This window comes from Sardina pilchardus, chromosome 2 (genome assembly GCF_963854185.1).
Source record: "Sardina pilchardus chromosome 2, fSarPil1.1, whole genome shotgun sequence".
Lineage (NCBI taxonomy): Eukaryota > Metazoa > Chordata > Actinopteri > Clupeiformes > Clupeidae > Sardina > Sardina pilchardus.
This window is the reverse complement of record NC_084995.1, coordinates 34,106,503-34,134,367: the sequence shown is the minus strand read 5'-3', so window position 1 is coordinate 34,134,367 and position 27,865 is coordinate 34,106,503. Positions and strand designations below refer to the sequence as shown.

The following is a 27,865-nucleotide window of genomic DNA, read 5'->3' as shown; positions in this document are numbered from 1 at the left end:
TCCACTCATCAGTTCTGACAGCTTTCTACAGATGTTTCATTGAGTCCATAATCACCTTCAACATCACATCCTGGTTTGGGGCACTGTCCAGTATTCACCTGAACCCACTCAACAGAATCATAAAGCTAAGTGGTAAAATAATTGGCCAACAACAGGAATCACTCTCCAGCATATACAAAAGACGAACTGTGGAAAAAGCAACATGCATATCCAAAGACACCACTCACTTTCTCCATAGTCAGTACTGCCCCCTGCCCTCAGGACACAGACTCAGATCCCTCCCACTCAGAACAAACAGAGCCCTGGCTAGCTTTGTGCCTGCTTCCATTAGACTGTTGAACAGTCACTCTTAGTCTTCTTTTATGTATTTATGTATTTTATGTATTGTATTTATTATTATCTTTTAGAGAGTGTGTGTGTGTGTGTGTGTGTGTGTGTGTGTGTGTGTGTGTGTGTGTGTGTGTGTGTGATGGTATGTGCTGCTTCTCCACATGTGAAGTTCCTAACGGAAAAATAAAGTTCTTTGAATTGAATTTGACTCATACTGTATGTCTGTAACAGACTCATGTGAACAGACTTTCTCGTTCTGCTTTCCTCTGAAGTCATTCATTGATACTCCGGATCTCCTTGCTGTGTGTTGTATTTTTTTTTACTGGTGACAGATGCATTTCCTGTGTCTTGTTTCATCTCTAGTGAGCAGCCAACTTAGACACACAAAATAGCTCAGTGAGTACGTTACTGACTTGCTGCTGCATCATACTGATATGGAGAAAACACTTCTTCTGATCCTTTTTATGTCTACAGGTAGCCTAAGCTTTATACAAAATCTAAAGACATAATAATTAAGATTATTTGTCATTCGTATTCGTACAGTATATATTATCTATGCTTATTTATCTATTTTTTTTCAGTATTCTTTTCATTTAATCTATTTTTTCAGACATCATGGCTGACAGAACGGATCCTGAGAGACAGTTGATCAATCACCATGAAGGGGACTCAGTGAAAATGAAATGCTCATTTCAAGCCACCAGCAGTAACATTTGGATTTACTGGTACAGAAAGCATCCAAATGAAGCTCCACAGTATTTAGCTTTCAAAGGGGCTCGATCTGAGACAAGAGAGCACAAATCTGACCAACGGTTTGGTATTACTAATGAGTACTCATCTACTGAACTCAGTATTAATGGCCTGACTTTGGCAGACACAGCTCTCTACTACTGTGCCTTGAGGGATGTTGCCCAGTGATACAAACTCAGCAAGAAGCTGAACAAAAACTAATTTGTCTTTAATGCCAAGAGACATCATAGATATTTCCTGCTAGTGCAGATATCAGCCGCCTGCCATCAGAGGTTTGGAGTGATATGCTAACTGTGGTTACACCTGTTACCAGAAATAAATTCTATTAAACTGTACAGTAACTCATGGCTGTTGCTAAATGAATGGCAGTATGATGGCTTTCTTTGCTCTGTTTCAGATATACTGTACAAAGGAAAGGTACGTATCAGATAGGACACTTCCCACGGTGGCCTATCAACATTTAACATAATGGCTGTGAGGTTTTCAAGAAGGCAAGTCCCTCTATACTTTCTTGAATTAGGCTCATGACATCTACATAATTAGGCCCATGACATCTACATAATAAGGCCCATGACATTTACAGAATGCTCAACACAGAAGGCTTTGTGTGCAAAATGGCACAAAGAGAATATAATCTTTGGGAATATTAACATAGGTAGACAAAGTAAAAAGTTAACATCAAAATGTATAGTCAACCCGAGTGCACTGCAGGTGGCATGATTGTATTACAAGACCGCTGGTGCATCCACTGCAATGCCCCCTACCTGAAAGAGCTCACCCCACTAATCACAACATGATCCCTCGTTTTCTACTCTATCAAAGGGCCTCCACACACCCAGGACAAGACAGATCAAGGGGTGATTGGCTTCTGCTCTCCTGCCTCTTGTCTGTGGATTGCCCTCTCTGACACTCTGAGGGCTCGACAGTGTATGGACAGTTTTTAAAGACTTTAAACATTTATTTTTTAACAGAATATATGACTTTAATTAACCTGGGCAGCTGTTGTTTTAACCCTGATGGCTGCTGCTGCCTATTATGATATCTTAATGTGTTTTCTTTCTTTCACTGTTTTCAATGTCACATTTACCCTAACACTTTGAGTTTGGCTGAGAATGTATATCTGAATGAATTTTCTCTGTTGGATAATCTGGAAAAGAGCCCTTTGTACTGTTCTCATTGTGAACTGTAGAGGGTGCAAATGCAATGTCAAAACAGTGCAGCACAAGTGTGTCAGAACATGATGTGTTGTGTTGGATGTAAGAACTGAATGAGACTGAGAGAGTTCAGAGTGAGCTGCATTATCACTGGTAGTCACTACAGTTCAACAATGGAATACTGCATCAGGATATTCATTCTGGCTGCTTATTTCAGTGGTAAGAGATGTCCTAAAATGCAGTAAATGTTTCTCACAATTTCTGTATAATTTCTGTATTTTCATTCTTTTTCATATTTCATGTGTCTCTGTTGTCTTCACAGTGTGCTCTGCAGCTGGGGACACTGTTACTCAGCCTAAAGATGAGACTGGTCTGGAGGGTAACACGGTGACACTACGCTGTCGGTATGAGACCACTGCAGCAGCATCTCAGCAGTATGTCTTCTGGTACCAGCAGAAACCCAATGGATACCCAAAATATATTTTACAGAAACCGGCTTTTGGACTAAACAATGGCCCAGATTTTAAGGAGAGATTCAATGCTATGCTCAACACAGACACAAAAACTGTTAATCTGACAATCCAGGATCTGCAAGTGTCTGACTCTGCTGTGTACTACTGCGCTCTGCAGCCCACAGTGACAGCTGCACACTCAACACTCATACAAATACTGTCTGAGTCAAAAGACACCTGAAAGTGGCATTTTATGAATAATGTTTTCTAAACAAGATTTTTTGGAGGAGCCCACAGGGATGATTGTCAGGGATGATTGTCAGCCATCAGTCACTCCATTTCAGTTATAGCTTTACACCCAGATCATTCCAGGACCATGGAGAGCTACGAAGCCATGTTCATTCTCAACGCTAAATACGAAGCATTTTATGTGGGAACTAGAGAAATCTGACTAAAACATTATAAAGGAAGTTGATGGATGCCCATATCCAACAAAGATACAAACAGATAACACATTTCACGAAATAGAAATAAATATCAGTGTAGAACATACATATCACACTGGGAAATTATACTGTATTTCAAATAGTTTAAAGTAGTTTTGAAAAGTGCTGTGTACAATATGATCGCAAGACCTGCTAGTGAAGATGGAGTTAATCTGAGGGGAACATCTCAACTAATTTCCACATGTCAACCAGTCTAGTCAAATCAAGATTGTTTTTATATTGCACATTTCATACACAGAGGTCATTCAACGTGCTTTACATGTAATAAAACATAGAAGGGCAATAGTCAAAGAATAGTTTAAAAGTAAAGCTCGTAATAAAAAGGAAACATAAAACACACAAGGTAAAATGTGACCCTGTAAAGCGGAACCAGTCGTTTCAGTAAAATTAATTAAATTAAGTTATTGTGCTCACGTGAACGGCCATAAACTAAGCTTTCCAACGATATGTATATCGAGGGTATTACACAAACTATCGCTAAGATAACAGCATCCAAAGTTGACAAGGTTCTCCTGTCACGATATGCCAGAAGAGGAGAAATCACCTTTTTATGCGGCGCGTGCACAACGGGAATGACAGCAAATGTGTTGAATCTTCGCCGGGTTTAACAGTCAAAACGTATGTTTTTCCGTGAAATGCGTTCACGATATGAAACTGTAGACTGTATACAGTCGAATTAGGCGAAAACGTGAAATTCAACATTTTAACCCGGAAGTTTGTTATTGTTGATTTTCTCAAAATAATGTTGTGCGCAAAACGACTGATTTCGCTATGAATGGTCACAAATAAGGTAAAAATAAAGAATAATTAAAAAGACAACATAAAAGACACAAGGTAGAATTATTTGAAGACGGATTCATAATTTGTGAATCAGCACTCAGGAGAAGGCGTCTGAAAACAGTTTAAAGATTTAAAACTTGCTACAGTTGTAGCCTTTTTGATGTCATGTAAAAGTTGGGTTCGGAGCTAAACTGCATATAGCAGCCAAAATCTGCTTCTAGTTCTAACAGCAGGTTTTACAAACAGGTTTTTCTCCTGAGACCTGAGAGGTCGAGGTGTGTACTGCTGAAGTACTGTATGTCTGACAGGTATTTAGGTCCTGCTCCATTTACTGATTTATAAACAAGCAATAGTGTTTTAGAGTCAATTCTGTGACTTACTAAAAGCCAATGATTTAAGAATTGCGGTGATGTAGTCAGTTCTTTCCGAGAACCCTAGCTGCTGTATTTTGTATGCTGCTTGATAGTTTTTTTGGGAAGGCCTGTGAAAAGCAATGCAGTAATCAACCCATGATTGGGAATGAGTGAGGTGTTCTAAAACATGTTGGATTCACTTCCTTGAAGCAGCGTTCACCGTTACTTGTTCAGTGTGACAGCAGGTATTCATTCTTGCTGAATTTGCAATAGGCCATAAGTGCATGAACATTTTCAACATCAGTAACTCAATGGTGTAGTAGCTAACTGAAGTATTTACAGTCATCAAGCTGCGTTTCCATTACAAATATGCGCAAAAAACTTTGTCGATATTGTCTTAATGTCGAATATCACAATTTTCGCAATTGCGGTTGTAACAATTCAAACTTATATTTTAAGATATGAAAGGCTACTAACAAAGAAATAAATAATTCGGAAACCAGTTTTTTAGATTTAGACTGCTTATTTAGTGATAACGTTATGCGTTCACGTTATGTTCTTAGAATGAACCGAGTTCATACATACATACATACATACATTCATTCAACAACAAACCCCACAATATAAATGACCCCCACCCCAAACACCCCAGAAATTATATAGCTCAGTCCAAGCACATATAAAGAGCAGCCGTAGTTTCAAATCCCCAACCCAAAAGTCATAAAGCGCTACCGCTCCAGGTGCGCACAAAAGTCCCACGGCAAAGTCACTCCTTGAACAGAAAAGTATTCCAGTAATCCAATTGGCAAAAATCCACATAAAAGAAACTGTAGGCCTACAGCACAGCAAAAAGAAAAACACTGCGGGCTCACCCCACCGAAGGCCTGTACGTTCGCAGGTCCCGCTGCTTCTCTCTTTCTCCCCAGACAGTAGCTGCGTTTCCATTGACCATTAAATTGCGCAAATTAAGAGTTGCGAAAAGAAATGTGCTTAATGGAAACACACACATTTCGAAAAAACATTTTGAAATGTGTGTGTTTCCATTAAGCACATTTCTTTTCGCAACTCTTAATTTGCGCAATTTAATGGTCAATGGAAACGCAGCTACTGTAAGAAATGTGCTTAATGGAAACACACACATTTCGAAAAAACTAGTTTTTTCGAAATGTGTGTGTTTCCATTAAGCACATTTCTTTTCGCAACTCTTAATTTGCGCAATTTCATGGTCAATGGAAACGCAGCTTTTTCGCAACTCTTAATTTGCGCAATTTCATGGTCAATGGAAACGCAGCTAATGTCTTTTCTTTTCAAGGTATCAGTAGCTGCGTTTCCATTACAAATATGCGCAAAAACTTTGTCGATATTTTCTTAATGTCGAATATCACAATTTTCGCAATTGCGGTGTTTCCATTACATTCGGCTAACTAAATTAAAATCTCGTGTATTCTCGCGTGCTGTAAGTCATTATGAGACATGGTGGTTATCAACATTACCCAGATAGCAATTTCCTTTGGGCCGGATCCGCATGAAAGCCTTTAGATCCGTATGTAGCGGACCTACGGTATCTGACTGTGGGCCAGATGTGGCCCACACACAATAAGCGGACCCGTATTGCAGATCCGTACAACACAGAATAAGCGGACCCGTGTCACACACAAGAGGCGGACCCGTATTGCAGATCCGTACAACACAGAATAAGAGGACCCGTGCCACACACACACAATAAAAGGACCCGTATTGCAGATCCGTACCACACACAAGAAGCAGACCCGTACCACACACAAGAGGCAGACCCGTATTCATGGGTTTCATCAGGTCCCTTAGCACAGGTGTATCAATCACCATGCAGTCTGCATTGATAATCAAGGTGCTTCATTTTATACACCTGTGGAAAGGGACCTGATGAAACCCATGAATTGCAGATCCGTATACCACACACCAGAGCGGTAGATAAAACAGAGTGGCGACACTCCCATAGACCTCCGTAGGAAAAATTGGCAGTGCTTTTTCCAGGCTATTTCCTCGTTATGGGACTTTTGGAACTATTTACAGCCAATCTCTTGGTCAGTAGTTAATGAGTTAAATTATTACACCTTCCAGCATCTAGAAGCTACATCCCACCCTCCTGGAATTCAGCCATTTAGCGCAGGTTTTTTGGAACTTTTCATCGCGTGGCGGCGACATCAAAGCGTGTCGCAACTCTCTCTGCTCTCTCTATGGCTCTGCCACACACAAGAAGCAGACCCGTACCACACACAATAAGCGGACCCGTATTGCAGATCCGTACGACACACAAGAAGCGGACCTGTACGGGTTCGCTTACTGTGTGTGGTACGGATCTGCAATACAGTTCCGCCTCTTATGTGTGGTACGGGTCCGCTTATAGGGCTCGGGATCATGACGTGAAAACTTTGCGGGCACAGCTAATACTATATTTCTGCTTCTTGTCTTCTGCATCTGAATGAATGGACATCACGTTCAGTGCGCTACCAACATGGCGGCAATATTCCTAGAATGCAAGTCGTGTGCCCGAGCCCTATTGTGTGTGGTACGGATCTGCAATGCGGTTCCGCCTCTTATGTGTGGTACGGGTCCGCTTCTTGTGTGTGGTACGGATCTGCAATGCAGGTCCCATATCACATATGACTTTAAGCAGACATTCACATCCCCAACTGGTCACCACTATAAAAAACTTTGCAGAAGAATTAAGGATGCTTATCACAATTTTATGACTTTATAAACCTCATGGTTTAGATATAAAATATAACCTAGACATTCTCTGATAACTTTAATTATACTTTGTGTAGGCCTACTTTGTTTGCTTGTTTGTTTGCTTTGTTTGCTTCCCAGCATGCATTGCAAATATTAGTTTTGAATTTTGAAACAATGTGGTTGGGATATTTTAGCTTATAGGCTAACCTACTCCACTGATGTTTTGAACAACAACATTACCAGATATGACCATTGACTTAGTAATTTATTAGGGGGGAAATACACCGTAGTCGTGAAAGTATTAGACCTAACCGGGTATAAATACCCAGCTAACTCTTCTCATGTTTATCCATCTGGACGTGATCATCAATCTCCAAGCCGCACCCAGAGGTAAGCTAAATAAATGTGTGAAATAAAATACTAGACGTAGGCTAAATTGCAAATCATTACTGCATGCCAATTACTGTTTACCAACGTTGACAGCTGTTTCACAACGCCACACGCTCGTGACAGATTGACTTGGGTAATCTCCATGGCGCAAATGCTAAACGGTGAACAGGTAGTTGTGTGAAATTCGATTTTTCCTCTTTTTACGTCGCAGTGACAAAATACGTTTTTTAAAAAGCTCTGAATCATCGCCGGGACGTTATCTTGTTTGTTGGGAGCAGTCTCAGCCCTTATTGCCACCAGATCAGTTAAACGGATCCAAAACAATTTTGGACCGATGTGCGTTTGGACGGCGGATCAGGTCCACTATTCAGATCCGTGCCGGATGTCGTGGTAGGTGTGTTTTGCTATCTGGGACGGACCTGGACGAGTGCAAGTTCATATCTGCCGCAAATCCGTCAAACAGATCCAAAACAATTTTGGACCGATGTGCGTTTGGACGCCAGATCAGGTCCATTATAAAGATCCGTGCCGAATGTTGTGGTACATGTGGCCCAGTTCCGTCCCAGTGCAGTTTTGCTATCTGGGTACCCAGATTTAGCCATAGGGATTTAGTCTACACTAAATGCATTCAAATAGCCACCACGGCACGCTGATTATCAGTCATTAGACTATAAGCCATCAGCGGAGGAGGCCTACGTTTTGGTGGGGCAGAAACATAAAATTAAAAATGACAACAAGAGTTTGTTGTAGTAGGCCTATGCTTAAATCATGTCACAGCCATGTCAGTGGAATATTTCGTAGATCAGCCCAGTTGATTAGTTTCTAAAACTAGAATCTAGATTTCTTTCAGCACCGTTCTCATCATGTTAAACCAGCAAAGCATAGCAACGTTGTTGCTATGGGTAAACAAAACTAGTTGAGCGGTTGCGTAGCCTATGCAGCGTTTTTGAGGAATTGTTGTCGGCAAGTTCACAGCTGTGGATTCAACATTTTAGAATGACACGAGCCACTTTTAATGAAAAAAATATTATTTTTTTACACTATTCTCCCGGTGCCACTTCCTGTCGGCAGTCTTCTTCGTCGGTTTCGTTCCTCCTAACATCCGGTTGTTGGGTCACGTGACTCGTCAGATGCGAAAAAAGTGTTTCCATTGCAGTTTTGCGAAATATACAAATTTCGATACGCTCGAAATACCACCTCACCCGAGCGCAAAAACTTTTTATCGAAAAATGTGAGTTTTTTCGAAATGTGTGTGTTTCCATTAAGCACATTTCTTTTCGCAATTCTTAATTTGCGCAATTTAATGGTCAATGGAAACGCAGCTAATGTGGGTAATACAATCACATCAAACCAAAACCAAAGTCAGAGTGAAGATGGATCCACTGTTACCATGTCCTGTAGCTACTCCACCACAAACGAAGATAAAACTCAAGTCTTTCTGCAGATCTCCTCTGCTCAAGTTTCTGCACTGTACTATTGTGGTCTGGAACCCACCTGGGAAGTTTAGGACCCTGACTAATTTAATCATACTGTAAAACATTAAGTTCAGCCATGTACTGTGCTCTGCGGGTAGCCCAGTGGTACAACAAAAACTCTCTTAAAATGCTCTTCATTCAGAGATCAAAGCAATTTCCTCTTAGTGTTCCGATATCAGTTTAAAACCATGAGAAGATTTCTGATAAGTAGCATTTGTGGTCACACCTGCTGCAGCACTGAAATGAAATGAAACACACAATAACACACAATGCAAATTAGCATTAGACATATTTGACGTATCAAGCGGTTTTTCAAGCGGTTGACTTTGGTGTGGCATTTTCTTTTAAAATATTTGTTTTTGTCCAATAATAATCAATGTTACAGCTTCAAACATAGTGTCTTTTTGTTATTTACAATCATTGTTGTTTAACTGATACTGAGTCAATCATCTCTGAAAAAAATACCTGAACCAAATTTCTACAGTTACATATATTTAATTGAATTCAATGTAAACACTCCCATTACAAATATGGCTGCAATACAAGCCAACAACATTGAAAATGCAAGACATATAGTAATCCTCTGTGTCATATCCCCATCTGGTAAACAACCTCACCACCACAAAAGAGACCAGCAGCTTTCTGCTTTACTTCACTGGTACTGACACCACCCACCCAAACAGTAGTTGATAAAGAGAGAGGCAGCGAGAGTGAGGCATCACTGTATATTATGGCACACTGGCTATGGGAATTACCTCTGCTGTCTGTGTGTTTTGCTGGTAGGTTTTGGCTTAATAATGTTAAAGGGTTCAACCACATTACAGATGGATCAGCCTGTAGCTTTAATCAGTATCTTGTGATTTAGCAATGTTTTTGTATGTTTTATTGTTACCAGATTGCAGATCACAGGACACAGTTAACCAGACAGTGTCAGTTCAAATGGCTTCAGAGGGAGGATCAACAACTCTCCAATGTACATATAAAGTAGCAGCAGGTGGAATCCCAACTCTTTTTTGGTACCAGCAAAAGTCAGGGAAATGGCTTCCCCAATGATACCATTATTCATGTCAAATAATCAGCAATGGCTCTGATATATGCAATTGAATTAAATGAACAGTTTATTAGGCATTAAGTCTGCTGGTAAATGTAATATCACTTCATGTTGGATGTAAGGTAAAACCCAGATAAGTAAATACAGTAAAACAAAGGATCAAGTGAACAAAGTAAACTTAACCTCAAACAAACAGCAAACTTGAACTTAAACAACCTAACAAACATCAAATACACCAGATAAAACAATCATTAGCAGAAGAAAAGAGAAAGAGCCCCGAAGTGAGAAGCATCCCCTCTTAGTTTTAGTCATAGTCTACAACTATGCATACATTAGATTGTAATGATATCATAATCAGACTGCTGCCCACATTATAAGTATTCATTCAAGACCAAACATAGATGTATAGTATTGACAACATACATTTGACAGATATTCAGAAGTGGGCATCAGATCAGTTGGATTTTCACTGTATGATAACTAGATATAAGCTCTTGTGTGAATGCTTGTTCTTGTCCTGTTGCGATTATGGTGTTTGCAAGACTGTTTGTGTTTTTAATACTAATGGAATGTAAATGCAATGTAACATTTTAATATTTGTAATGTTGAAATGATTAAGATTTTACTACAGGACCCCAGGGAGACTACCCTTTGTGGGGAAGCTAATGGGTATCCTAATAAAGAATAAGAATTAGAATAAGAGTAGATGGCCACCCCAAGAAAGTTCTTTGTTGAAATGTGGATAGTCATGTGGCAGCCATTTTGCAGCTTTGGCTATGAAAAAAAACTGACTGAAATGTATAACCAAGGCCCACCCATTCGCACGAGAGGTGTGTCCCTATGCAAGTCCTAAAGCAATTGTCTGCACACTAAAGGCATCACTCTGGAAAATGCAGCTGAAGCGCATGTTTTCCTACCATAACAGAGTCTCAGCAAAACTGTAATTTCTACTGAAAGTTAATCATGATTATTCTTTATCTGCTTCTAGGTAATAGTCATGTGTGTTATATGTTTAACTGACAACCATGAGCAGATATAAGTATGTGTGGGCTTTGTGTAAACGGTAGGCTGATGGACCTCTAGAGACTGACTGACCTGTGTTTCTCTCTGTTTTTAGCACCAGCTCTGGCCTGCGAGTTTGAGTGCAAGAATGGAAGGTGTATAAACCGGGATTTTGTTTGTGACAATGATAACGATTGTGTGGACAACAGCGATGAGGTAAACTGTTCCTGTAAGTATATAAATACAAAATACGAGAAGAACCCTCCCAAACTGAACGTGTAAAGTAGGCTATTTAGCCTCCTCATGTGGGGTCACCCCATCAGTCTATCATCATTAGATATTTACTATAGTGTTCATGCATGGTATGGCAGCACATACCATAGAAACTGCATATCTGCTGTTCTAAATGTGGAGGTTTATAACCTTATGAACATTAATTATTAAATATGGCATTTACATTACCAGCCATTGTTTTTTTTTTTTTTTTCAACAGATGTCATTAATCCAGTGGACCAAAACATTCTCACTGACGAACAGAAACCCGTTACACTGAGATGCTCATATGACACAAATGCTACACGGGTGCGTCTTTACTGGTACAGACAATATCCTGATCAAGCTCCTGAGTTTTTACTGTGGAGAGGTGCAAGATACTACGATACTAAACATGAACCCAACCCTACATCGGAAACATCAACAACATCAGAAACATCAACTGAACTCCATATTAAAAACCCAAGTCTGGCAGACACAGCTCTCTACTACTGTGCTCTCCGGGTATCCCAGTGATAAAAAGACTATGACAAGCTGTACAAAAACTTGCACAGATGAATTTACTTTGAAATAAAGGAGATAAAATAAATGTATTAACCACAGTTACGTCTGCCAACTTTGTGGCCTGCCAAATTCTGTATTGAATGGGAAGCTGTGGTAATACATATTCGCACCTGTTAACATGTTAATTAAGGAAGTGCTCTTGATCATGCTCAAAGCAAAGCCATCTGTTGAGTCAACCCCCCTCCCCTATGTATCTTATCAAAATGCTAAAATGCCCCCCTCCACCCCCTTGAGAATCTGTGCCTCTATACCGTGTAGTCTGGGTTACAGAAGGATGCCAATAGACCTCTGAAATTTGCCTGCATGCAAAAAAGGCACTTTGTGTATATAAGGAGATGCGGTATTTTGAGATTTTTCCAATGGAAAAATAACATGGGGATTTTGAATTGGCGTACCTGTTAAACTCTCGCAGGGATGAAGAAATCTGAAGTGCAGACGTTTTGCTCTACACACTTTTGTCCTCTGGCTATAAGTGGATGCTGTGATATCCTGTAATATGAATATGCAATTGTGACTACGTTTTCTAAAAAAGACACTGAGCTTATCACATAAGTATTCCAACACATACAGTATACATTTGTGAACATTTCATATTTTACTCTAGTCATCTATGAGTTACAGCTTTATAAGACCTGGTTCCAGGCTTTGTTTCAAGGCCACTAGAGGGCCCAAATGTGGCCAGTTCCAGAGATGTATGTTATACTGACTGTTTCTGAAAATGCTATTGGGTCTCAGCTTTCAAAAGAGGTAAAGCATTTGATGTTGGGTTAAGATGAGAGACATCTTCAACTTACTGTGCTGCCTTAGGTAATGCAAGTAATTGTCTGACATATTATCTTTTATTACAGGTCATGACAGCTACTTGCTGCACAGACGCTGCATTTCAGAATTTAGTAGATACTAGATACTAGATTAACATTAATATGGACATATCTGCAGTGCTCTTTTTCTACCCAATTATGGTTTCAGTTGAAATATGTACATTATTGAAGATGCAATAAATCAATATTTTAAAAAGCATGATTGGCTGATCCTTCAAACAACACCAAACAACACAAACTACAGTGGATGGGGTGGAGTCAGGAAATATATGCGTGCATAAAGAAGTTGCCAAGATGCCAGCAGTCACTCTGTCAGTGCAAACCAGTCATGATGGTATTTGTATTCCTGCTCTTGTCACTCTTAGGGAAAATTTATGGGTATTACTATTTCTATTTATCATCACAACATAGTTCATAATGAAGGTGTAATATATAACCGCAGGTCTAATCAAGTTATCTCATTACCTGAAATAATCTAGACTTCAAAGGTGTGTTTAATGTGAATGTTAGCGTCATTAGGCCTGCCATCTTAACATAATCTTTTTATTCATCATTCACAGGAAAATCTGTTGGGAATACCATAACACCCTCTCATTCTTCAGTGGTCATCAGTGATGGAGAAAGTGTCACTTTGTCCTGTAACTACAGCAGCAGTAGCACTGGCAATACTTTACAGTGGTATCGGCAGTATCCCAACTCCATCCCAGAGTTCCTCTACTACATACTTGAGAGTGGTTCCCCTTCAGACCCAGTTCCCCGCCTGACTCCCTCCATAGATAAAGAGGCAAAGCGTGTGTTTCTGGAGCTCTCCTCTGCAGAGGCGTCTGACTCTGCTGTGTACTACTGCGCCCTGGTGCCCACAGTGACAGGAACTCAGACTCTGCTGTACAAAAACCTCTCAGGTGAGCAAGAGGAGGGAGATCAAACACGTCCGCCTCACAGACCGCATTTATTAATACAGTATACAGGTTTGAACTCATCAACATTGATCTGTATTTATCATGTGAATTATAATACTGTAAATTCAATTAATTTCATTATAAATATCTTTAGATGATATGTCTTTCTATATAAAATAACATATAGTTAAACATTAAGTTAAAGGATGAGTTTAACATTTGAACCGTTGATGTACTGTATACTGTAAGAGATTACAAAGTATATATATATATTTATCTATTTTAATAAATGACAGTCTACAGAATCTCTTTTGAAGTCTTATTGACCATTACACTCTCTCTGCCCTTGCTTTCCAACACCTCTCCACACGGTTTGGTGACCCATTACATATTGTAGCAGTGAATATGCACGCACAGTTACAGTACATCCACAACAAATGCAGGAAGTGTCAACTGTGAAAAAACACGTTAACATTGTTTAGCATCACATTACATCACACCAAATACTCTGCACAGCATCCTGGGAGTCCAAAGTCCAAGACCCATCACATGATTTTAAGCACCCCTCTTCTCATAACAATACTCTAATGCATGACATGTTCATGTCACCATGTCACCAGAGGGAGGCACCATATGCTGTAGTTTAAGACCATGAAAACCAGAGGAGGTTACAGCCGATCTCTGTTGTCAATTAACTTAACTGAAAGTTGATAGTTATTATATTAAAGTAGGCTATATTTCTTTATACCACTCCCAAAACAGGGGGTGCGGTTGAACATATGAGGGGTTGAGAATTTCCATTTCAATTCAATTCAATTCAATTAATACCACGCCAGGCTCTCCAAAGTTAAGTTCTGCACACCGTTTCTTTCAAAAAGCCAACTTGAAAGTTATCTGCGTTGTTCGGCCTTTCATATTTCTATAGGTTTGAATAATAATTAAAATAATATATGCTTTTATAGCATTGTTTTGGAAAAAAGGTTGTTTTGTAGACAACATTCCAATTTAATCTAAAACTAATATATTGACCATGTCTTATATTGCAGTATTGACAGCTGGTCAGCATATAGCATCACCTACTGTACATCTGAAGAGATTTCTAGAGAGGGGAACCCTATCATGCTCACATGCAACTACAGCTTAGCTTATAGTTCAGACTCCATTGTCATTTTACAAAATATGTATGTATGTATAATACTGTAGTTTATTTCTGTATGCTAGTACTCCATACGACACAGATCATTTCAGAGGTCAGAGTTTATGTTAGTGCTCTTGTATAATATTGCTCAGACATTTTATTGTTAACAATTACACAAACCATAATACAGTAACATAAGTTATCAGATGTGAAAGTCTCTTATGAAGTTGACCAACCCTCTACCAGTCAGAGGAGGATTGAAGTGTCTAAGGGTGAAGAACTGAATCCAAGCAGATCTGCATAACATGCACCCTCATGAACTACACTATGGACACTACCATGATGATTCCTGTAGCACTGCTACTGTTTTCAACCTTATTGGGTAAGAGAAGCTACATTTTTCAGTAGTATTACACAGAATAATTTATTTTCTAGAAAAATGAAAAAGAAAACAGCAGCACAAATCATGCATACTGATATATGCTCAACATGTCTGTTTCTTTACCTCTGGCAGGGCTCATGAATGCAGATACGATAACTTCAGATAGTACTGATGTCTCTCATATGGAGGGATCTGATTTAACCCTTTCATGCAACTACTCCTCCTCAAATCCACTCTACAGTGGTATCGTCAGCATCCAAACTCAGCTCCTCAGCATCTTCTCAGCATTTATGTTGGTCAGAATCAGCAAAAAGATGAGGAGCTTAGTCTGTCTGTGAAAATGACTGAAGAGAAAGTCTTTCTGGATCTCTCCTCTGAACTCTCAGACTGCTTTCTACTACTGTGCCCTGCAGCCCACAGTGAATGACAAACACACATCCTCATACAAAACTTCATGGGCACACAGACACATGTACTCAACTGATGATTGATCACGAACTTAAGTTGACGGACTATATGAAGATTTCACTTATGGTAGCTTTTGATTCATATCTAGTGCTGGGGTTTTATAATTTTCCCAGTGAAATATTTGCTCTTCATAGTGTACTGCACAAAGTCACAGTACACTATGACTTTAATAAGGGAAATGATTGGACCTTATTTCTGCATTCTAGCAGAATGTAATGGTAGCCAGTCTTCAGTGAACCTCACACGAGGAAGTTGTTGTACCTGCAAGTACGATGGAACAGACTACAGTCTGCACTGGTATCGTGTTCCCTTACTCAGTACTACAGTTTCTCATTCTGGAATATTGAGTCTACTGTACATAATCAATGCAACTCCTCCTGTTTTTGGGATAGAATAATGTAATGGTAGCCAGTCTTCTGTGAACCTCACAAGACAACAAGTTGTTGTATGTCGTTATGTTGCCATCTAGTGGAATGGTGGTGTGTGGCAGAAATCTTTACTAACATCTGTCTCTCTCTCTCTCTCTCTCTCTCTCTCACACACACACACACACACACACACACACACACACACACACACACACACACACACACACACACACACACACACACACACACACACACACACACACACACACACACACACACACACACACCTGTATATGAGGAGGAGTCATGCAGCGGTTTTTGGGTACTCATGAAGAACAATTGAAGAGTTGTCATTCATTGTGTGGATTCTGTTTATTTTGTGTCAGACAATTATGACCATGTGCAGCCTTCTCTATCTGCTTTTAACACTGATAGGTGGGTTAAATTCAGTTTTGACAAAAAAAAACTTTAAACATGGGCCTGCATGTTTTAAGTATTTTTAAATATAGCAACATTTTTTTCTTTTAGGTGACAGTTTTCAAGCTGACATCTCTCCAACCTCTACAGAACGTGTTGTCTCAGAGGGGGAAACAGCTTCTCTCTCCTGCATATACAGTGTTACTGTACAAAATCTGCAGTGGTATCGCCAGAATCCAGGCTCTAAACCAGAATTCATCATCATGTTGTTTGAATCCAACATTAATCCAGTGAAATCAACTCCTCCTCATCCTCGTGCCTCTGGTGAAGTGGATAAAGACTTAAAACAGTTTCATCTGCATATCTCATCTGCTGAAGTATCAGACTCTGCTGTCTACTACTGCGCTCTGCAGCCCACAGTGACAGGAACACCAGCTGCACTGTACAAAAACTCAAATTACATGAACTGTAAATATATTAGGTAGAGTTCAGTTAAATAATTGAAACATATGGTAAAGCCATAAATGAATGTTATTAAAAGCATATTATTGGCTGATCCTTCAACAATAACCAACTTCAATGGATGGGGCGGAGTCATGAAATGTATATGTGTGTAAAGAAGGTGTTGAGATGTTGCAGTCAGTGCAGACCAGTCATGATGATACTTGTTCCCTTCCTACTCTTGTCTCTCTCAGGTAACACCTTCTCATAATATCAGGTAGTACATGATATAATGAAATAATGCAGGTATAGTTGAGTAGATCTACTCTAGTCATCTAGTCATCTCAAATAATCTAGGCTCTCTGTGTTCTTCATTCTCAGGAGAATCTGTTGGGAATCCCATAACAGCCTTGCAAGCTTCAGTGGTCATCAACGAAGGAGAAAGTACCACTTTATCCTGTAACTACAGTGGTGGTGTCACTAACTTGCAGTGGTATCGGCAGTATCCCAACTCCATCCCAGAGTTTCTCTACTACATATATGAGCATGGTTCCCCTTCAGACCCAGTTCCCCGCCTGAGTCCCTCCATAGATAAAGAGAACAAGCGTGTGTTTCTGGAGCTCTCCTCTGCAGAGGCGTCTGACTCTGCTGTGTACTACTGCGCCCTGGTGCCCACAGTGACAGGAGCTCAGACTCTGCTGTGCAAAAACCTCTGAGATGTGCAGGAAGAGGGAGATCCAACACGTCCCCTTCACAGACAGCACATTCATACTCTGACTATTAATCCAGACTGCTGATGCACTAAGCTGTATGTATCATGTGAATTACAATATTGCACATTTAAAATATGGGATTTGCATTTATAATACATAAAAATTAGCAAAGAAACATATTACATATCAAAATTGATATTTACACAATTAAAGCATACACAAAATTGAGTTAAAGGATGAGCTTTGCCCTTCATGTATAAAGAGATGTTTTGCATCACAATACATAAATGTATTAATTTGTAATGCACACAGCCAAAAATGTACAGGAACATCACCCTGAACATTAATCGTGGCTTCCATATATATTATTTCATCGCATGATTTTAAGCCCCCCTCTTCCCATGACAATACTCAATACCTAATATATATCATCACATGTTTTTGTCACCACACCAGAAGGAGGCGCTAAGACCATGAGACCCAGAGGTTACTGCAGACTTACAATATCCTTCATGCTCCACTGTGTGTGTCAGCTGTCCGTCTGTGAAAAGAAACTCTCTTGTCAAATAACTTAACTAAGAGTTGACTATGATCATCCTCTACATCCTTCTAGGTAATGCTGATGTGTTTGTATGTTTAACTGACAACCATGAGAAGTATGTTTATGTATTCATTATATACTGTAGTTGTTATTATTATAGAGCCATGTTCCCTCCCAAAATGGGGGGTGGAGTTGAGCGTATGAAGTGTTGAGGATTTTCATACCACACCAGGCTCTCCAAAGTGACAGTTAAGTTCAACACCAGTTAAGTTCAACACTGTTTCCTCCTGAAAGCCAACATGGAAGTTCTCTGTGTTGTTTGGCCTTTGATATTTATCATAGGTATGAATAATATTTCAAGTAATCTATGCTTTTAATAATAACATTACTTCTGAAATCAAGGTTGTCTTGTAAATGACATAACATACAATGAAAAGCATTTTAATCTAAAATTATTATGTTGATTATCTTTTGTATTTCAGGGCTGACAGCTGGTCAGCATATAAAATCGCTCGCATCTGAAGAGATTTCTAAAGAGGGGGACCCCATTATGCTCACATGTAACTACAGTTTAGCTTACAGTTCGGACTCCCTGCTGTGGTATCGCCAGTACCCCAGTTCAAGGCCAGAGTTCTTGTATCTTCTGACTGAAGGGAATCACACTCAACAAGCGAATCCACCAGTTCATGGGTTGTCTGTTAAACTAAACAGTAAGAAGAAGAAGCTGTTTCTGGAGATCTCATCCACTCAAGTCTCAGACTCTGCTGTCTACTACTGCGCCCTGCAGCCCACAGTGACAGAAGACCCAACAGCACTGTACAAAAACTTCAATAAGGGTACAGGAACATAATTGTGTCTAACAGCACAGCAGGCTACACAACTATTTATTCACAGCTCTCTCTCTCTCTCTCTCTCTCTCTCTCTCTCTCTCTCTCTCTCTCTCTCCATTGTCATTTTTCTAAATAAACATTTGGAATGTAATAGTTTCTTTATTTTAGTACTCCATATATGACTCAATTCAGAGTTCAGACTTTATGTTAGTACTCTAATGTGATATCTGGTTCAGACAGTTTATTGTTAACATTACTCAAGTTTACACAAACCATAATAAATATCGGGTGTGAATATCTGCAAAAGTAGCCTAATTGGAGCATTTTTAAATCAATTCATCATTATCCTGATCACCAAACTTCTGATGAAGTTCATCAACCCTCTACCAGTCAGAGGAGGAGCTGAACAGACTGCATCATGATGTGATCAGACTGAAGTGTCTAAAGGTGAAGAACATTTATGTTGGGCAGAGTGAACAATCAGATGTGGAGCTTCGTCTGTCTGTGAGAATGACTAAAGATCAAGTCTATCTGGATCTCTCCTCTGCTGAACTCTCAGACTCTGCTCTCTACTACCGTGCCCTGAGGCCCACAGTAAATGACAGACATGCATCCCCATTCCCCATACAAAAACCTACCTAAATGTGGCCTTGAGTTTTATTTGTAGAGCGTTTAGCAAGTTCCTCAACCATGCAAAACTATTGTGGTCTCATGTTATCACATGCAATTTTCACAAGTTATATGGATGGCTATGCCTTTAAATGGAAAACATGCAAATATTTATTTCATAGAAAAAAAAACATGCTCACAACAGTAAGTTGTTGTATGTCATAGTGGTGCCATCTAGTGGAATGGTGGTGTGTGTGTTGTTTTACTGAATGAGAAAGAACGGAGACCTTAGAATTCAAAAGATGTAACCGCCCCCCACCCACCCACACACACACACACACACACACACAAACACAAATGTGCACACTTAACCTTACCGTGCTGAATTTCAAAGTGTATAAAAACAGCAGTATTTCAACTGTTGAAAAGATTAGTCTCAATGGGGGTGTGTACTGCTGTACAAACATGTGAGAAGGAGGAGTCGTACAGCAGTTATCACAGCTGGTAATTCAATTATGTTTCACACAATTATGACCATGTGCAGCCTTGTCTATCTGCTTTTAGCACTGATAGGTGGGTTTATTTCAGCTTTTAGCATTAATAATAAAAAAGTCAGAGTCAACAATTATGAAACAGTCGGCAAGTATTTTTTAAAAATATATGGTTTTTTTTTCTTTTTAGGTGACAGTTTTCAAGCTGACATCACTCAAGCCTCTACTGAACTCGTTGTCTCAGAGGGTGAAACCGCTTCTCTCTCCTGCACATACAGTGTTGCTGTGAGCAATCTGCAGTGGTATCGCCAGAATCCAGGATCTAAACCAGAATTCATCATCATGTTGTTCGAATTCGGCGGTGATCCAGTAAAATCAACTCCTCCTCATCCTCGTGCCTCTGGTATAGTGGATAAAGGCTCTACAAAGGTTTATCTGAATATCTCATCTGCTGAAGTCTCAGACTCTGCTATCTACTACTGCGCTCTGGAGCCCACAGTGACAGGAAACCCAACAACACTGTACAAAAACTCAAAGTACATGAACAGTATGAAGTAGTACAGCAACATTGGACTGGTCACATACATTTTTTAAATGTGTCGCTGATAAGCTGATTACAGTAATATATTATCAGTGTCTAATAGCTTGGATGAAAGGATACACATTAGTCTAACATTAGAACATTCTTGTTTGGCTGCAGAAAAATGATAAATGTCTGTATCATGATTTGTTATAGGCTTCATCACAATATTTGAATATTTATTTAATAAATAATAGACTACAATGCAAAAAGTGAAAGTGAACCCAGGTTCCCTTCTTTTTATACCCAACTTGGTTCCAGTTGAAATAAATTTTATAATTCAGTTAAATCATTAAAACATACACTGGTAAAGCCATAATGAATGTTGGCTGATCCTTTGCGCAACAATAACCTACTCCAGTGGATGGGGGGGAGGGGGGGGGGGGGTCAGGAAATGTATGTAAAGAAGGTGTTGCGATGCTTGCAGTCACTGTCAGTGCAGACCAGTCATGATGGTACCTGGTGTATTCCTGCTCTTGTCTCTCTTAATAGGTAAGGTCTTTGAGTATTACCATTTCTATTTATCACCAGGTAGTACATAATCTAGGTGTAATATAATAATGCAATATAAGCAGATAATCAAGTTATCTTGTTGTCTCAAATGATCTAGACTCCATCACAGAAGAATGTATCAGAAATATCCATCTTCACATAATGTTCATCTCTTCATATTATTCACAGGAAGATCTGTTGGGAATACCATCACATCCTTGAATTCTTCAGTGGTCATAAGTGATGGAGAAAGTGCCACTTTCTCCTGTAACTACAGCAGTAGTAGCACTGGCAATACTTTACAGTGGTATCGGCAGTATCCCAACTCCATCCCAGAGTTCCTCTACCTCATATATGAGCATGGTTCCCCTACAGGCTCAGTTCCCCGTCTGAGTCCCTCCATAGATAAAGAGGCAAAGCGTGTGTTTCTGGAGCTCTCCTCTGCAGAGGCGTCTGACTCTGCTGTGTACTACTGCGCCCTGAGGCCCACAGTGACAGGAACTCAGACTCTGCTGTGCAAAAACCTCTCAGATGGAGGAGGGAGATGCTGTCCCCTTCACAGACAGCACTGTACATTCATTTATACACTCTGACTATTAATCCTGAATCCTGTCTGCTGATCCAAGTTGGAACACATTGGGGCAATTGCTCTGTCGCTAGTTTGGAGTTTAATGTGGCCTTAAACTCCAACTCCCAACTCCAACTCCAGTTTAAAACCGTGATAAACTCCAAACTATAGGGACAGAGCAATTGCCCCATGAAGCTTGTACTGATCTGCATTCATCATGAATCATAATACTGTGAATGAAATTCATTTTATTTTAAATATCTTAAGATGGAATATGCAATTATAATACATATAATACAATTAACAAATAAACATGTAACAAATCTGTTATGTATGTTGATATTTACACAGTGAAACATAGGCTACAGTATCAAGATCTAAAGGATGAGCTTAACCTTTGAAGCTTTGAGATATGCATTACAATTCATACATGCATCAATTTGTATTTGACACAACTTCACCTTGAGAATTAATAATGGCTTCCATATGTTATTTTATTACATGATTTTAAGCACCCCTCTTCCCATAATACTCAATACTTAATCTAATGCATGACATGTTCATGTCACCATGACACCAGAGGGAGGCACTCTATGCCTTAATTCAAGACCATGAAACCCAGAGGAAGTTTCAGCAAATCTGCCCTTCATGCTATATTATACAGTATATTGCAGTATTGACAGCAGGTCAGTAGCATCACTCACTAGCATGCTCACATACAGTTTAGCATACAGTTCGGACTCCATTGTCATTGTTCATAATAAACATGAGGAATGTATAATTTCTTCATGTTAGTAATCCATATGACTCAGATCATTTCAGAGGTCAGAGTTTATGTTAGTGTTGAAGTGTATCATGTTGCTCATCTTGCTCGAACAGTTTATTGTTAACATTACTCATCTTAACACAAACCATTATAACATAAATTGTTGTCTCCTAAAGTAATTGAAGTATCTTTAAATCACTTTATCATTATCCCAATCTCCAAAGTTCTTTCGATGTTCACCAACCCTCTACCAGTTAGAGGAGGAGCTCAACAGACAGCATCAGATTGAAGTGTCTAAGAGTGAAGAACTGAATCCAAGCAGATCAGCATACTGTACTATCCTCCCTCATGAACTACACTATGGGCATTACCATGATGACTCTTGTAGCACTGCTACTGTTTTCAACCTTATTGGGTAAGAGAAGCTACAATTTTCAGTAGTAATACACAGAAGAATTTATTTTCTTAAAAAATGAAAAAAAAAAAAAAACAAATACAGCAGCACAAATCATGCATACTGATATATGCACAACATGTCTGTTTCTTTTCCTCTGGCAGGACTCATAAATGCAGATACGATAACTTCAGATAGCACTGATGTCTCTCATATGGAGGGATCTGATTTAACCCTTTCATGCAGCTACTCCTCTTCAAATCTACAGTCTCTACAGTGGTATCGCCAGTATCCAAACTCAGCTCCTCAGCATCTTCTCAGCATTTACGTTGGGCAGAATGAACAATCAGATGTGGAGCTTCATCTGTCTGTTAGAATGACTAAAGAGAAAGTCTATCTGGATCTCTCCTCTGCTGAACTCTCAGACTCTGCTCTCTACTACTGTGCCCTGAGGCCCACAGTGAATGACAAACACACCTCCCCTTACAAAAACCTGCATGTCTAAATGTGGCCTTAACTTTTCTTCAACTATCCACAACTATTGAGGTTTCATAATATTATTGCCTATCTGCAATTTGCATACAGGAACAAATAGGCCTACAAATGTTAGTTTTATCTTATTTTGAGGTAGCACAGAAAAAAAGTGTACATACTATAGCGTTACTTAACTCGTAAAGCTTTCATATTGGCATTGGTTTCTGTAACCAGCTTCTTTCTTCGTCTCACATACAATTTTAGTTACTCCATGCGCATTGCGCACAGAGACACGTTAGACTGAACTGATGGTTGATCACACTTCAGCCGTGACGCACTGGATGAAGATTTCACTTACTGCACTTTTTGACTCTAAGATATCTAATACTGGGGCTTTATTATTTTCCAGTGACATATTTGCTCTTGTCACTGTGTACACTATAACATTAATAAGGGAAATGAACAGAAAATATTTCTTCATTCTGGCAGAAAGTATTAGCCAGTCAGTGAACCTTACTAAGTTGTTGTATGTCATTATGGTGCCATCTAGTGGAATGGTGGTGTGTGGCAGATATTCTTTACTGAACATCTGTCTTTGACCTTAAAGCAAATCATTAGGACACACACACACACACACACACACACCACACACAAATCACATTACTCTGCTGAATTTCAAAGTGTATAAAACATCTGTATTTCAACTGTTGAAAAGAGTCTCAGTGGGGGTGTGTACAACTGCACAGAGATAAGAAGGAGGAGTCTTACAGCGGTGATTGGGTACTCATGAAGAACAATTGACGAGTTGTCATTCATTGTATGGATTCTGTTATTTTTGTCACAGAATTCTGACCATGTGGAGCCTTCTCTTACTGCTTTTAATACTGATAGGTGGGTTTATTTCAGTTTTGAAAAGATAAAAAAAAATAATTTGTCAAAAATGAAACATGGGTCTGCATGTTTGGAGTATTTTTTTTTAAAATATCAACATTTTTCCTTTCTAGGTGACAGTTTTCAAGCTGACATCACTCCAACCTCTACAGAACTTGTTGTCTCAGAGGGTGAAACAGCTTGTCTTTCCTGCAAATACAGTGTTTCTGTGAACAATCTGCAGTGGTATCGCCAGAATCCAGGATCTAAACCAGAATTCATCATCATGTTGTTTGAATCCAACAGTAATCCAGTGAAATCAACTCCTCCTCATCCTCGTGCCTCTGGTGAAGTGGCTAAAGATAAAAAGGTTTATCTGAATATCTCATCTGCTGAAGTCTCTGACTCTGCTGTCTACTACTGCGCTCTGCAGCCCACAGTGACAGGAACAGCAGCTGCACTGAACAAAAACAAAAATTACATGAACTGTATGTGATTATAAGCTACTGTAAGTGTAGCAGGAATGGACTGTTCACATATTTTTAACATTGTTGTGCCCAAGAGGCGGCCACAGAGACACAACTCTTTTGTTATGAGAAATATCTATAACTATACACTTCATTATACACTTTATTTCATTTTTCAAAATAAACAAAATAAACATGTGGAAGTTATTATTGCGTCTTTCTGCATGTTAGTACTCCACCTGACTGATCATGCATTTGTCAGTGGAAAAAGTTTAAGTTTGCGCACTAGTACACCATCTGGCTCAGATGGGCCATGGCTTAGAATAAATATTAGAAATGTGTACACAAATAATGATGGACATACATTAGCATATGTGAATGTTTCCTAAAGTAATGGGTAAATCTAAGAAAAAATAAAATAAAAAACACTGTATTATTATACTGATCACCAAATTCTCAAACCTTCAATTGAGGAGCTGAACAGACAGTATCACGGTGAGGTCAGATTAAAGTGCTTGAGAGTAAATAACGGAATCCAAGCAGACCTGCACATGAACTCCACAATGTGCTTTACCATGATAATTGCTGTACCATTGATAATGTTTTCAACCAACTTGGGTAAGAACAAATTTTAATGTTTTGCAGTAGTATTACAGAGTAGCCTTCATTATTAAATCATGAATGATTAACAGCAGCACACATTATTTGTAACCCGCCCCCCCCCCCCCCCCAAAAAAAAAAAAACAAAAAACCTCTCCCATTAAAGGTAAGAGTATCTATTACTCTCGTGACTGCAGTCAGCATGCAACAGAAGGAGAACATAATATTGAGCTCACCTGCAAGTACGATGGAACAGACTACAGTCTGTACTGGTGTCGTGTTCCCTTACTCAGTACCACAGTTTCTCATTCTGGAATATTGAGTCTACTGTACATAATCAATGCAACTCCTCCTGTTTTTGGGATAGAATAATGTAATGGTAGCCAGTCTTCTGTGAACCTCACAAGACAACAAGTTGTTGTATGTCATTATGGTGCCATCTACTGGAATGGTGGTGTGTGGCAGATATTCTTTGCTGAACATCTGTCTTTGACCTAAAACCAACACACACACACACACACACACACACACACACACACACACACACACACACACACACACACACACACACACACACACACACACACACACACACACACACACACACACACACACACACACACACACACACACACACACATATAAGGAGGAGTCTTACAGCGGTGATTGGGTACTCATGAAGAACAATTGAAGAGTTGTCATTCATTGTGTGGATTCTGTTTATTTTGTGTCAGACAATTATGACCATGTGCAGTCTTTTCTTTCTCATTTTAACACTGATAGGTGGGTTTATCACAAAAATCAAACACAAATGTGTCAAAAATGAAAATGTTTTAAGTATTTTTTTTTTAATAACATTTTTTCAGGTGACAGTTTTCAAGATGACATCACTCCAAACTCTACAGAACTCCTTGTATCAGAGGGTGATACAGCTTCTCTCTCCTGCACATACAATGTTGCTGTGAACAATCTGCAGTGGTATCGCCAGAATCCAGGATCTAAACCAGAATTCATCATCATGTTGTTTGAATCCAACAGTAATCCAATGAAATCAGATCCTCCTCATCCTCGTGCCTCTGGTCAAGTGGATAAAGATAAAAAGTTTCATCTGAATATCTCATCTGTTGAAGTCTCTGACTCTGCTGTCTACTACTGCGCTCTGGAGCCCACAGTGACAGGAACAGCAGCTGCACTCAACAAAAACTCAAATTACATTAACTGTATGTGAGTGTACGCTAAGTGTAGTTGTTCATATAATTTTTTTAACACTATTGTATCCAACAGGTGTCCACACAGATGAAAAGTCTTTTGTCATGACAAATACCTAACAATACACTTTATTTCCCAGTGATTGTGCTCAATCACACCATATCACTCATCAGCTCTTAATCTATAAGCAACTTTTCAAAATAAACATGTGGATGTCTTTCTGCTTGTTAGTACTCCACCTGACTGATCATGTGTATTAGCCAGTGGGAAAGGTTTATGTTTGTGCACTATATACCATCTGGCTCAGATGGGCCATGGCTTAGAATCAATATTAGACATTTGTACACAAATAATGATGGACATAAAATATGTTAATGTATCCTAAAGTAATGGTGGCATTTTTAAATCACTGTATTATTACACTGATCACCAAAGTTCTCTAAGTTCGCTATTTCTCAAACCATCAGGGGAGGAGCTGAACAGACAGCATCACGGTGAGGTCAAATGAAAGTGTTTGAGAGTAAAGAAGTGAATCCAAACAGACCTGCATATCACAAGAACTCCACAATGAGCTCTTCCATGATCGCTGTAACATTACTGTTTTCAACCTTATTGGGTAAGAACATTTTCAATTTTGCAATAGTATTAAAGAGCGGTCTTATTAAATTATGAATGGTTAACAGCAACACACATGCTTACTGACATTTGTACACAACTCTCCCATTAAAGGTAAGAGTGTTGGAAACTCTATTACCCCAGTCACTGCAGTAAAGTATGCAACAGAAGGAGAAAATGTTGAGCTCACCTGCAAGTACGATGGAACAGACTACGGTCTGCACTGGTATCGCCAATTCTCTTACACAGTGCCACAGTTTCTCATTCTGGAATATCGAGGCTTCATAACCAATGCAACTCCTCCTGTTGTTGGGATATCAATGAAACATGACAAGACAGCGCAGCAAGTTTCTCTGGAGATCTCATCTGCTAAAGTGTCAGACTCTGCTGTCTACTACTGCGCCCTGCAGCCCACAGTGTCAGGAAACCCAGCTGTGCCCAACAAAAACCCTCACAGCTAAGATCTTGCATGACAGAGTGCAATAACACCTAATTTGATACCATACTACCAATCATTCTCAGTAAAACACATTTGTCTGAAATAGAAAGCATACTACAGGACTTATCAATATGGATGATCAATAGATAGGCTACTGTTCCTGCACACAGAGACAGCAGCTATCCACCTTATTCCTTAACCCGGAAATCTGGCCGGTTTTCAACTTCCGTTCATTCTGTTTACATTATAGCTTTGAGCGTTCTCAGTATACAGTACGCTAAATATGCTTCAACTTAGATTTCTTTTGAAATGTTGACAATTCTGCCCTCAGCATGGATATACTGCGTAATATAACCGATATACTGTAAAATATAAAAGTTTACTTTTATATGCGTTTTGATATGTTAAACACTGTCAACCGTCACGTTAAAATAGATACAATGCAGCTTCGCCGGAAATAGAAACACTTTTTCTGAATAGG

At 39.3% G+C, this 27,865-nt stretch overlaps 2 gene segments (V, D, J or C); both read left to right on the top strand.

Moving 5' to 3' along the window:
- The first annotated feature begins 18,228 nt into the window (after window positions 1-18,228).
- LOC134099382 (T cell receptor alpha variable 8-2-like) lies at window positions 18,229-18,830 on the top strand. The segment is given in 2 exon segments: window positions 18,229-18,322; window positions 18,463-18,830. Coding segments are annotated over 2 exon segments (411 nt in total).
- An 8,034-nt stretch (window positions 18,831-26,864) lies between these two features.
- LOC134099378 (T cell receptor alpha variable 4-like) lies at window positions 26,865-27,406 on the top strand. The segment is given in 2 exon segments: window positions 26,865-26,946; window positions 27,060-27,406. Coding segments are annotated over 2 exon segments (396 nt in total).
- The last annotated feature ends 459 nt before the right edge of the window (window positions 27,407-27,865 follow it).